The 13261-nt window shown below is 43.1% G+C and overlaps 2 protein-coding genes across 3 annotated transcripts in view; one reads left to right on the top strand and one right to left on the bottom strand.

Moving 5' to 3' along the window:
- Positions 1–12700, bottom strand: part of Fkbp15 (FKBP prolyl isomerase family member 15) — a 52674-nt gene extending 39974 nt beyond the window's left edge. Inside the window, exons 1-2 of one of the 2 annotated variants that reach the window (XM_052176579.1) lie at positions 12507–12700; positions 5055–5170 (exon numbers count right to left, since the gene is read on the bottom strand). In XM_052176579.1, coding sequence (XP_052032539.1) covers positions 5055–5170; positions 12507–12559 — 169 coding nt within the window. In that variant the 5' untranslated portion in view covers positions 12560–12700. The remainder of the gene's footprint in view (positions 1–5054; positions 5171–12506) is intronic. The other variant, XM_052176578.1, reaches the window with a different exon arrangement.
- A 142-nt stretch (positions 12701–12842) lies between these two features.
- Slc31a1 (solute carrier family 31 member 1) overlaps positions 12843–13261 on the top strand; it is a 30500-nt gene continuing 30081 nt past the window's right edge. Inside the window, exon 1 of the mRNA XM_052176581.1 lies at positions 12843–12975. The gene's annotated coding sequence lies outside the window, so the exon portion shown is untranslated. The remainder of the gene's footprint in view (positions 12976–13261) is intronic.

The following is a 13261-nucleotide window of genomic DNA, read 5'->3' on the forward strand; positions in this document are numbered from 1 at the left end:
AGAAACAAAATAAAAATAAAAATAAAGGGCCAGAGCAAGAGGGAGAAGGAAAAGGAGGTGGGGGAAAAACAAAAAAGAAAGTCAGATAGACATGAAACCACAATGAAAATAGAAACCACCTAGAACCTCGTCAACCAAAATTAAACATCAGTAAACTGAAGTGTTGGTTCTGAGTCCTTTCTCTGTGCACATAAGCCCTGCAGTGCTTTTTAGTATTTTAAAACAAAATACTCAACTTGGCCTCTTCCACTTCCCCCTGACTACATTCTAAGTCTTCTCTATATTCTCCCAAACAAACCCAGGCGGGTAGCTCATGGCTACTGCCCAAAATGCTGCCTCTCGACAGCAACAAGAAACACTAAGACTGACTAAGAATTTTTCTCATTTCTTACCGTCCTACATTTCTTTGGGCAGATACCAAACTTTCTCTGTTATGCATAATGCTATGGAGAACATTTTTAAAACACACTTTTTGGGGGGGGGGACCTCTAACTCTTTTCTTAAACAAAGTTCCTAAAAACAGAATTCTGAGACGAAGTAGCATCAATAGCACATCTGTCTTGGCCCTCCCCTGCCCCAGAGAGCGTCCTTTGGGAATCCTCAGCATTGCCCTCTCCCATCAGGAGGACAGCTGGGCTGCCCACGTCCCTGCCAAGGGGAAGCTGTCTTTTTAAATCTTCACCGAGCAAGAGGACAACAGGAAAGGGGGAGTACAGTACCACTGCTGTATGTGATGTTACTGATTACAGGGAAGCAGAAACTAGACATTTCCCAGGATCCAGAGCAGGATGCTAGCTTAGAAAGAATGGGAATGAGCTCTGAAAATGAAGGGGCACTGTTATTTACTTATGTTGTTCTATGTTTTCTTACTGTGTTTAGAAAACTATATGCAGTTAAATTTAGTGTGCACTTTCTGGTTGTATGCAGTACTATGATAAATCTTTACTCCTAATGAAGCAATCTACAGGAGTGGGGTAGGAAGGCCAGAGTTAAGCAGTCTGCCATGGACACAGCAGGGCACAGCCATTGTCATGTGATCTCCCCACTAGATTGGGAATCATCCTCCTCTTAGGTCAGGGGTATTCTCATTCTTGGACTTAGCACTCAAGAGGAAATCTTGTAATGTGTAGTCTTGAAAATAAATTTTTTGAGCAAAGTTTCCTCAACTTAGTCTCCTTGTTCAGGCGATGATTTGATATTTTTCTTGTCTTCATTATTCATTAGTGAAATTATCTTGAGTCCTTTTTAATCTCTTCATTAAAAAAAAAAGACTTTCTTCAAACTATTGTATCTTTAAAGGTAAAAATCTCTATTTACTCCTGTGAGCCTTCTAGTTTCTCCTTCACTTAAAAAATAATTTTTCACAGAAAAAAATAAATCTACCTACCTTTATGAAGAAAAAGAAAACAAAAAACAATAAGGACAACAAAACTGGACCCATATGATTGAAGGAGACAGTTGACTCCTATAAGTCATCTCCTACAAGTCATCCTCAGACTTCCAGATCTGAGTCATGGCATGCATATGCCTATATACATGCATATGACTATATACATACATATACACAATCAATCAATGCATGGGGTGGGTCAAGACAGGGTTTCTCTGTAAAGCTCTGGCTTTCCCGGTAGACCAGGCTGGCCTCAGACTCAGAGATCTGCCTGCCCATGCCTCCCTTGCGTCACTACACCCCAGGAAATCAATCCATTCTTTTAAATGAAAAAAAAAAAATCAAGCTATTTCATTAGATGAGCCTGTGGTGGTTTGTTTTCCTCTACACTTATATGGTCAGACACTTAAATCAGTCAGAAGTGCACGGCCAAAGAAGAAAGAAGGGAAGTACACAAGAAACACTTAGCCGGAGCTAGGCAGCAGTGGTGGCGCACACCTTTAATCCCAGCACTTGGGAGGCAGAGGCAGGTGGATTTCTGAGTTCGAGGCCAGCCTGCTCTACAGAGTGAGTTCCAGGACAGCCAGGACTATACAGAGAAACCCTGTCTCAAAACAAACAAAAAGAAAGGAAGGAAGGAAGGAAGGAAGGAAGGAAGGAAGGAAGGAAGGAAGGAAGGAAGGAAGGAAGAAAGGAAGGAAGAAAGGAAGGAAGAAAGGAAGGAAGAAAGGAAGGAAGAAAGGAAGGAAGAAAGGAAAGAAGAAAGGAAAAAGGAAGGAAGGAAGAAAGGAAGAAAGAAAGAAAGGAAGGAAGAAAGAAAGAAAGAAAGAAAGAAAGAAAGAAAGACTTAGCCAGATGGACTATGGCAGGGTACAATTTGATCTTGTTCCCACTTCTTAAGTCCTTTGTGGTTTCCTGAGTAGAAAGAGGCGGAGTGTCTTTTGAGAAATATATTTGGTTCTTGTACAATGCTCCTCAGAATTCCTGGAGTCTTTTGTGATTAGTTCTTATAGTCATAACTGAGTTCATGCATTTTCAGGCATGAACACATATGCTTGTAATCCCAGCCTGGGAGAGGCAGAGACAGGAGGATCTCAAGCTACAGACCAGCCTGCTCTACATGGTCAGATGGTCCACATGTTGAGCCCAACAGAAGAAACCAAAACAGAGTTACTTATTTTAGAATTCACCAAGAAAAGGACCAACATTTTTAAGCTGAAATTTTAAGTCAAGAGAGATAAATAACACCTAAATCCCCAAATTTCATGTGGCTGTGGTTGGTGTCATGTGAGATGCCTCACACAGACCAGTTTTCATGGCCTATTTTCATCTTTTACCACATAAGGAACTTCAAAATGGCTAATCTACTTTTCTGGATTCTGGATTCTTCAGCTCTTTTCTGTCTTTATAAAGTCAAAGTCCTATTCTCAATTCATTAGAACACCTCATTTTACAGAATGGTATTTGTCGATTCTAGGGCTGCAAATAAAAGTCAGTTAAGAAATGTCTTAAAACTTTGCTGAAATTTTGTCTTTTGACATTGTTGCTGAGGTAACTCAGGGTGGGGCTCCTGAGGACAGCGCCAGCCACCAGAAAGACAAAGTAATTACAGGATTAGGGATTATAACTTTCAGTTACACTCACCAATTTTAGGAAAGATGGGCTAGAACAAGCTGTATAAAACTCTTAAAGCACAAAGTTTGAAGAGCTTCCAGGTTATAAAGCATAAAAGTACGAGGAGGATGGTCTGCCCAGAAAGAGGGTGGTGATAAACCGAGAGGGAGAGTGCTCCACCCAGAGAGGGAGGGTGGTCTAGAAACTGCATTCTTTCAACTTACTCAGCCCTCCTCCCCTCATCTCTTCACCTGGCTGTAGCTGCATCCTTATAATACCTTTTCTAATATATAAAAAAATGTTTAAAAAAATAACTGAGCTGTATGATCAATTCTTGTCAATTAATTGAACCTAGGACAGGGTACCAAGGGATCCTTGGCCAGAAGTACAGATGGCCTGACTAATGACTGGCATCTTAGTGAAGACAGTCTTATAAAACTAAACCCTCTATCTGAGGGATATGACATTATGTCTGGGCAGATAACTTCAGAATTGAACTGAATCACAGAATACTCAGGTGGTGTCAGCTGCAGAACTGCTTAGTGCATAGGGAAAATCCTACACACCTCTCGCACCCCAGAAGCATGCAGTGCAGAGTCCAGGGAATGGACAGGAGTGTTTGTGTCTTCTCCTTACATAGCCATACACAAGGGATCTGCTTCAACTACTCCTCAACATCTTGCCAAGTATCCTCAGTCTAGTCAGTGTCATTCCTGGCACGTGAAAGGCCCTCCACACTTTGATCTCCAAGTATTTAATATAATGTCCCTCACTACCTCCTCTCCTCAGGGCTCTTCTATGACCAATCCCTTATCCTCTTTCTTACCTCAAAACAGCAAAGTGTAGAGGAAAGAGTAAGTTGTAGAGTCAGTCAATTCAGAGTTTAAATTTAATTCTGCCATTATGGACGACTAACCAGATTCCTAAATTGCTCAAAGCCTCCAAAGTCTGGTCATGTCATCCACTTCACAGATTGCTGCAAGAATGAAATGACAATCCCTAGGGAGCACCTAAGACAGAGCAGACACCTCAGAAATGTCAGTCTCTCACTCTCCCCTTTCAGGCAGCAGATGCCGTTTAACTAATGATTCCTGTGTCCTCCATGATGAATGAACTAGACGCAACAATGAGTGATTCAAGCAGTTTTGGAGACAAGGGGCAGAAGAATTTGCCTGCTATTGTGCTGTCAGTGCCCAACTAAGGGCATCATCTAGCTACTGGAAACCAGAACCTGGGAGCTTCAACAGGCAGTCTCTACCGCAGGTAAGCTTAGGCTGACGGGTGGAGATCAGAGGACTCGGCATGCACACTGTTAACTTTATGTGCTTGTGTAACCAAGTAACTGACAGAAGCCACTGAAGGGAGCGAGGGAGGGAGGGAGTGAGAGAGGGAGGGAGAGAAGGAGGAAGGGAGGGAGGGAGGAAGGGAGAGAGGGAGGGAGGAAGGAAGAGAGGGAGGGAGGGAGGGAGGAAGGGAGGGAGAGAAGGAGGGAGGGAGGGAGGGAGGGAGAGAGGGAGAGAGGGAGGGAGGAAGGGAGGGAGAGAAGGAGGGAGGGAGGGAGGGAGGGAGGGAGGGAGAGAGGGAGAGAGGGAGGGAGGAAGGGAGGGAGAGAAGGAGGGAGGGAGGGAGGGAGGAAGGGAGAGAGGGAGAGAGGAAGGGAGGGAGGGAGGGAGAGAAGGAGGGAGGGAGGGAGGGTTTCCTCAGGTCCAGTTTAAGGACAGGGTCCATCATGGTAGGAAGGCACTGCAGCAGGAGCGTGAGGTAGCTGATTTTCTGCACCGCAGTCAGGAAGCAGAGAGGATTGGATGCTGCTGGTCTGCTCACTGTCTCCTCTCTTCTCAGGGCTGGATCCCAGCCCATGCATGGTGCCACCCACATTCAGAGTGGGGTTTCCCATCCAGAAAACTCCTCACACATATACCCACAGTTGGTCTCTTAGGTGATTCTAAATCTTATCAAATCAACAACCATCAGAGCATGTCACTTTCCAAAGACAGTTAGCCATTCCAACCAACTTATTAAGACATAACCCTAATGCCTCTTAACTTACCCGTTGCTGCTACTCCATGGCCTTTCTTAGGCTGCTTTGGGGCTGTGTACTGGAAGAATTCATTTCCATGGCCCATAGTTGCTTGATCCAGTCCAAAAAGAGAAGCCAGCTTGGCTCTGTTAAAGGAAAAGGAAAGTAAAATGTATTTGACATATCCTAAACTGTAATCACTCCAAACACTGCTGCCCACACTTAAGTATCTCTAATGGTGTAACTCCCCATTCGGTAAAAGAAGTAGCACTTGAGGCTCTGAAATCAAGACTGTGCTTGTGACTTGACAGCAATGGCTGACTCAAGCTCCAGCTGATCGTTCTTCCTAAAGATTCCTCAGATATATTCACCACTCCCCAGATCACCGCCACTTCCTCAGTTTACACTGTCCTCACCTCTGTCTAGTTGCACTACTGCAACCATCTCCTAATTCTCCTCCCTGCCTATGTTTTATGTGGTTCTTTATCTCCCCTGCCCCAGCTCTACTGCAGCACTGGGGGACTTGAACATCTAGGCAAGGGTTCTGCTGAGCTCTATTCACTACCACCATCCCTTCTCTGTTACTTCACTTTACAGTGGAGTGTTGTTAAATTGACCAGGCTGGCCTTGAAACCTCAATCCTCCTGTGTAGCTGCGATTACGGGGTTGTGCCTCTAGACCCAATTCTTCATATCTACTTCTTATATAGTCCACACACTGCATCTACATGATTACTCCTGATGACTCTCCAATATTAGTAAGATGCAGACTTGGAATTTGGGCCACCAGGAATGGCTTAGTAAGGAAAGGTACTTGTCATCAATCCTGATCGCATGAGCTCAATCTGTAGAAACCATGGGTAAAAGTTGAGAAACAATTCCTATGAGTTACTCTTGACCTCCAAACTCATGCCATGACACACTTGTGTCTGTGCCCATGCACATACACATACATGCATAAATGTGCCTATGCGCGCGCACGCGCGAGCACACACACACTATAAGTGAATAAATAAATGTAAAAAAATATTTTTAACCTAATCTATGTAATATGGTTTTAGAGGATCCTTCAAGATTTCAAAATTTCTCCTTACACAACTTTATACTTGTCCATTTCTTATTTACATTTGTGTGCTACAGCCACTATAAGGAACTTTCAGTTTCTTTATAACGATTTTTAAATTATGATGATGATGATGATGTTTTTGTTTTTGAGGCCGGGTCTCACTATCTCACTATATATAGCCCTAGCTGTCCTGGAAATCATGATTTAGACCAGGATGGTCTCAGACTTAGAGAACTGCCTGCCTCTGCCTTCCAAGTTCTGGGATTAAAGGTGTGTGCCACCATGGCCAGCAATAAAACTTTTTTTATGTGCATGGATGTTTTGCCTGCTGTGCGTCACATACATGCAGTGCCTGCAGAGGCCAGAAGAGGGCATCAGATTTCCTAGAACTTGTGTTACTGCCATGTGGGTTAGGAATCAGACCCAGATACTCTGGAAACCAGTGCTTTTAACCTGTAAGCCATCTCCAATCCATTCAATTTATTATACAAGGTAAGAATGTATTGGGTGCAGAGAAAGAGGCAAATGCTAGAGATTAAACTCAAAAGTCTTATGAAGGATGAGCACAGACTTGATTATTAAGCCACATCTCCAGGCCAAGGTAAAATCTTTTTTTAAAAAAAGATTTTTCTAAATCTAGCCTTTAGAAATGCTATTCTTTCTGCCTGAGGTATTCTCTCTGGCTGTTCTTCCCAGAAGCTTCCCTAATCTAAATTAGATGTTTTCCTACAGCTTAAGAGATGTTAGACACTAGGTAAACACAGGTGGACAAGACTGGATTATTTTTACAGAAGTTTATAGTCAAATACGGAGATTATATATTAAGTAACGTTTAATCACAAAGTATGAGTTATCCAAAAGGGCAACAGTTACATGGCAGTGTACCCCGCCAACTAATTCCTAAATTTCTTTTCCTTAACTACTTATGCATTCTGTTATATTCCACTATAATGGCACAAATCAACTGAGAAAATAATTAACTCTCAATCCAGTCTGGCGCTGAACTGCTCTTCTCCAAAGTTTTCAGAGTTTGGGTATACAAACGCTGAAGCGTCTCAACAATTCAATTCTTCTGACTTTTTAAAAAACATAATTTATATGTGTATAAATATAGATTAGTATTTCATGAAATACATTCAATGTGATTGGAGGGTGTACACCACACAGGAGGAACTGCAGTGGGTAAGTAAGCTTCCTGGAGATGGGCCACCATCTTGTACAACCGAATGAATGTAGCTGGAGAGGCACAGCCCCAGGGCCTTTGTCTCCAGATTCCTTCTTGCTGCTGCTATGACTTCTCATTTTGTCATTGCTGTGTTCCTCATATATCTAGCATGGGGGGGGGGGGGTGTCTGGGGATACCTTCACCACCTATAGTCTGGTATGATTGTTTCTTGGGAGACAGGCCACTCTATTGGACAATTTTCCTGCAAGATCAATATGAAGATGAACTTTCATAAAATAATAGTCTTGATGAACTAATGATTTTACAAAATTCTTGATTTGATTTAAGTAGTTTTAGGAAGTTAGGGGATAGAAGTTTAAGTTGTTTTGCCAAAAAGATATAATACAGTTAGATTTTTTTTTTAATACAGTTAGAATTAAGAGTATAGTGTGCCCCCTCCTTGCACAGTAGTGAAGGCTGCATAGGTTAGAAAAGAAGCACAGTGAGCTCTCATGCATTACAAGCACATAATTGTACTTGGAAGGGGAAAACAAGCTTGGGATAAGTTAATAATCAAAGAAAACATTCAATAGGCTTGGGACAAGTTAATAATCAAAGAAAACATTCATTCAAGGTTGGGTCTAAGTTCCTGCATCTTGTGATTTAGGGATGTGGCCACAGGTTTCCATGTACACCGTGAAAAGACAGGATTCTGAATAAAGAGTAAAAAATTCTATTCTGAGTATAAAACTAGAAAATAGGTGACTAACAAGTTTAGCTGAACTAGACTTCAAAAATAAGACATAAGATGACAGACTAGCTTACTTAAACCTTGTTAATCAGTGACAAAAGAATTACAACTTTGGGATAAAAAAAAAATCAATCTCCATGATGAACTTGTGGCGAGAAAGATAGATGGAAAATGTTTAGTTAGGTATGAGTTTCAAAAGAATAATACATAATCAATAATCCTGTTGTAATTTCCTTATGTGTAATGATTTCAATCTGTTCTTGAAGAATATGTTCTTGTAGTGATTGTTTTTAGAGAATATGTAACTTGTAGCTATAAGGTAATCTTTCTCTTACATAGAGAATTTTTGTCTTAAGTGGTATAAAAAGGCTAAGAGAAAAAATAAAGTTGTTGGAGCTTGCTTCATCTACCGAACATATGTGTGTGCATGTGCGTGTGCGTGTGTGTGTGTGTGTGTGTGTGTGTGTGTGTGTGTGTGTGTGTGTTCCCTCATCCTTTTCTCCATTCCCACAGAGCTTGTCACTGGTCCAAGAACATCATGTTCTGTTCCATCAGAGAAGTCTTCTGAGTGATCAATAGCCAACTCTACACCCTTCCTCAGTTCACTTTGACAGTCTGGCACTATTATTTTCTTAAAGACTCTAGTATGCTTCCTTCAAATGTGCTATAAATGGGGCCGCAGATACAATGCAAGGGTAATACCTGAGTGAAAGTAATGCTGATTTAATTAAGACATTAGCACATGCTAAAAGAACACAGAGAAAACTGAGGTTTTTTTCTTTTTTCCTTTTGGCCAGGGTGACCTAAAGACTCCCTCCCCTTTCTTTCTTTTTTAAGACAGTGTCTGCCTATGCAGCCCTAGCTGCCCCAGAACTCCGTATGTAGACCAGGCTAGACTTGGACCCACAGAAATATACTTTCCTTTGGCTCCTGAGGGCTGAGATTAAAGGCATGTGCCACATGCCTGGCTGAGGCTCCTTATAGGAGTCAAACTCTGGGAGAACTGAGCACTAGCTTTAGCAGTAGTGAAAAACTGTCCAGTCTTATTTTCACCACTGCGTATGTATGATGTAAACACGCTTGCATTGTGCCATTCATGTACGCCGGATCAGAGGGCAACGCTGTGGAGTCAGTTCCCTTCTTCCAACCTCATGTGGTTTATGGGGACTGAACTTAGGTTGTCAAGGCTTTACCCACTAAGCCATTTTACTGGCTCCAAAGCTTAAATCTAGATGAGGAATAATTACTTACACACAAATGAAATGGAATAAAAAGTCAGGTGGGAATGTTTCTCAAATCACTGGTAGAATACTTGAGCCCAGGAATTCCAGGGCTACGTAGTGAGATGTTATCTCAAAAAAAAAAAAAAAAAAATCCTTGTGGGAGCTGGAGAGATGGGTCAGAAGTTAAGAGCACCTGTTGCTGCTACAGAAGCCTTGGGTTCAGTTCCCAGCACCGAGGTGGTGGTTCACAACATTCTGTAACTCCAGTACCAGGGAATCTGATGCCTTTTGCACATACTTTTATGCATTAACATTAAATAAATAAAATTTCAAGAGCTTTGTGATTATTTTTATTATTGTTGGATTGATTTTATTCTACTGCTTAAATAAAGTGTCATAGGTATAGGAACTATGTCTTATTCCTCTCTGTATTACCTGAAGTTAAATATGAAATACTTAGTAGACATTTGCCTATTTCTTCATTTCAATGTCATAATGGTGGGAAAAGGGCTAAGAAAAAAGGAGAAGACATGCCTTTTGATTACTACTTTTAGGTTAACCACTGACTTCAAGGCTGAAGAACCTGGCCATGCCTGGTGGCTCATGCCTTTAATCTCAGCACTCGGGAAAGAAACAGGCAGATTTGAGTCGGAGATCTAGTATACATTGTGAGTACCAGGACAACCAGAGCCATACAGTAAGATCATGTCTCAAAAACAAATTAAAGTAAACAAACAAGAAGAGGCCCAGGAACTTGAACAGCAGACATCAGTCACTGAAACAGCCATCCTAGACATTAGGATGCTTCAGTTAGCCCTTAATAGCCTAAGTAGGATCAAGAAAGTCAGAAGGTTAAATCAAACTTAGGGAAGCAGTTTTAAAGAAAACTGCATTTATAAAAGGGGAACTGGAAAGATTTGCAGTGTTCACTGTCAGATGTTCTACTTCCTTAATAAAACTAATGGAGGAACAGCCAAATCAGAGAATGCACACAAAACTTTCTCTAGTCCTCTTTTCTTCGTTTTATTTTATGTGTGTCAGTGTTTTGTCTGCATGTATGTCTATGCAGCATTTGCATGCCTGTTACCCAAAGAGGCCAGAAGATGGTCTTGGATTCCCAGGGACTGGAGTTACAGATGGTTGTGAGCCACCATGTGGGTACTGGGAATCAAATCCAGTTCCTCCACAGCTCTCAACCATTAAGCCATCTCTCCAGCTCATTTTTCCCATTTTTAATCTCTTACGTTTGATTCCGTTTTCCTAGCTACTGCCAGGAACAAAATATTTTTCCCTAGCTACTACAGGGGACAAAAATGTATCTGTATAGCTTTCTTTGTTGAGTCTTTTTTAGTCAAATTGTCTGTTTTCTATGCCTAGGACCCACAGTCATATGTGTAAAGTATCTTCAATTCTTAGTTAAGCCTTCCCAGGAAAGGAGATTGAGACAGGAAGACTTTATCTTGGGTCAGGAATCAGGAGAAGAGCACATGACTGCCACTGTCTGCCTTGTCAGCAGCAGATTCTTTGATGTATGAAAGTTGGGAGCCTTAAAATACCTTCATAAACTTTCCTCAAATACTCTCACATAGTAAAGATTATGAAATTAAAATATACCTCGAGGCTGGGTGTGATGGCACATGCCTTTAGGGGGAAGACAGGCAGATCCCAGTGAGTTCAAGGTCAGTTTGGTCTATATAAAGAATTCCTGACTAGTCATGGCTTCATAGTGAAAGAAACCATATCCGAAATAAATAAACATACCTTGAAGATATACACAAAACAGGCTGTAGCTGAATGTCCAGCCAACAGCAGCAGAGGCTGTAAATGTTTTGGGTGACATAGGAAAGAAAGGAAACAATGCCCAGTTAACTCAAAAGTAATGGAGTCACTAAATGAATTCAAAGTGGAGCTAAGTGGGTGCAGGCCACAAGAGAATGAGGTGGAGAGAGAGCAATGCACAGCTACTCACTGGGTGCCAAAAGATCTTAATCACTGAAGACCAAATAAAAGGGGCTGGAGAGATGAACCCAGGGGTAAAGAGCTTACTGTACTGAGTTCCGATCCCCAGCAAGCACGGAAAAAAGACAAGCATGGTGATGGGTGCAAACTGGGAGCTTGCTGGACAATGTGTAGACAAAATGGTAAGTTCAGGTTCAGTGAGAAAACCTGTCTCAAAAAATAAAGTGGAAGTCTACAGAGAAGGACCCCTGATCCTGAACCTCTGTCCTCAACAAAGATGTTCCTAACATGCATACATGACACAGTCAAAAGAAAGTCAGTCATTCTATGGTAACTCCTGTATTGAATGCCCAGTATTCCAGAAGATTAATTATTATTATTATTGGTAGGATGACTGGCATATTGATGTGTCAGTTGTTCTTAAGTAAGTTCATCACTATGCACAAAACTTGTAAGGCAGATAGATGTTCAAAGAAGGGCTCTGCAAAGATGTGAGCTTTTCAGTTAACAAGTCTAAAGGGAGACAAGAGGTTCACTAAGACAACGCAAGGGAAAACGCAGAGCTAATTATTAGAGAGGGGGGCGGGGGAACCTTGCCTGCCATTAAAGACTTCTCTCCCAAGATAAGTATATATGATGTTTGAAGGCAGAAGAAAACGAATGCAGTCTTTCCCATTAGCTTTAAGCCTTAGGGCTTAAAAAGTGTAATTTCGCAGGCACTTCGTGAGCAAGCAATATGCGCCAGGAGTTACTGTTCTGAGACCTAGACAGAAATGAGCAACATGAGCAGTTCAGTCAGGGTTTAGATTTCAGTTCCACGTACAAAGACACAGCGTGGAAATAAGGAAGATAAAGCAGTCTCTTCCGCCCGGGGCTGTGAGGGCAGAGAATCATCAAAAAGGTAACATCTGAAGTAGATTTTGAAGGATGCCAGAGACGACCCACCAGGTCCTGGTTCAAAGTGTCACCATCCTGTTCACAGGGAAGAGAAAGTCTCTTGAATTTACAGCTCATATATTTATTATGGGAGCTGACTCCTATATAAACTTCGAGGCAGGCAGTCTCCCTAGCAATCACCTCCATTTCACTGGAGAAACTGTGATTCACAAAGCAAAAGGGTGTCAAGGGAGGTTACCAGGTCCTGAACCCAGACTGGCCGATCCGACACCGCTGCTCAGTCGGCGAAGTCCGAGCAGTGGAATGGGACGAGGGTCTGTCTAGACCCGGAAGTTGGGAAGAGGCCTGAGATGAGATCGACCCCTGTAACCACTCGCCAGTTTCTCAGCCCGGCGCTCCTGCCCAGTTTCTCAATCACTCACCCGCCACTTGGCGAGAGGAAGTCGGTGTCATCCTCGTCTCCCGCACCGAACATCACGTCGGCTTGCCCAGCTGAAAGGAAGAAGTTGGATGTTCCCAGGGCCTGTCACCGCCGGTAACGTAAAACGCCGTGGCGGCGAGCTGCTTTCCGGCAGGACAAACTCTTTCAGGGTAGTGAGGCCCAGAGGAGACCCAGCGGTAGAGGAGGTGGAGCAAAGGCAAATGAGGAGGTGAGCTCCAAGTGACGTAAGACCTCGCCAGCCCTCCGAGGGGGTGGAGTTCCTAGGTTCTGAGCAATGATTGGACAGATGGCTCAGGGGGCGGGTCCAGGGCGGGAATCGGCGGCCTTTACTGCGGTCGTGGGACACGTCGAGCCGGGCAGTAGTGGTGGGGGCTTGGGAGAAGTCCAGACCTGGTTAGGGTATCCAGTTCTGAGAGGAAGACTCAGGCGGCGGGGCTTGCCCTGGGAAGGTAAGGCCTCTCCCCTCCCTTTTCTAAACCTGGCGTGTTCGCTGTCCCTTTCCCTCCTGAACCAGGACCCCCCGCAGCTCCCTAAGACTGGGCGGAAGGAGAAAGAGCCCCGCGACTAGAAGTCATGGGATCTGAGCCGTGCGGTGACAGGGACCCTGCAGCGACAGTGCTGTTATGACCTTAGGCAGGGTGCTCGGTGCCTCAGTTTCCCCATGCAAAGGACCGCGTGTCCAGTGTCTCCATATGCAGTTAGCTAAGATTTTAAATCTCTGAAATCATCGAGTCC

The sequence above is a fragment of the Apodemus sylvaticus genome, chromosome 3 (assembly GCF_947179515.1).
Source record: "Apodemus sylvaticus chromosome 3, mApoSyl1.1, whole genome shotgun sequence".
Lineage (NCBI taxonomy): Eukaryota > Metazoa > Chordata > Mammalia > Rodentia > Muridae > Apodemus > Apodemus sylvaticus.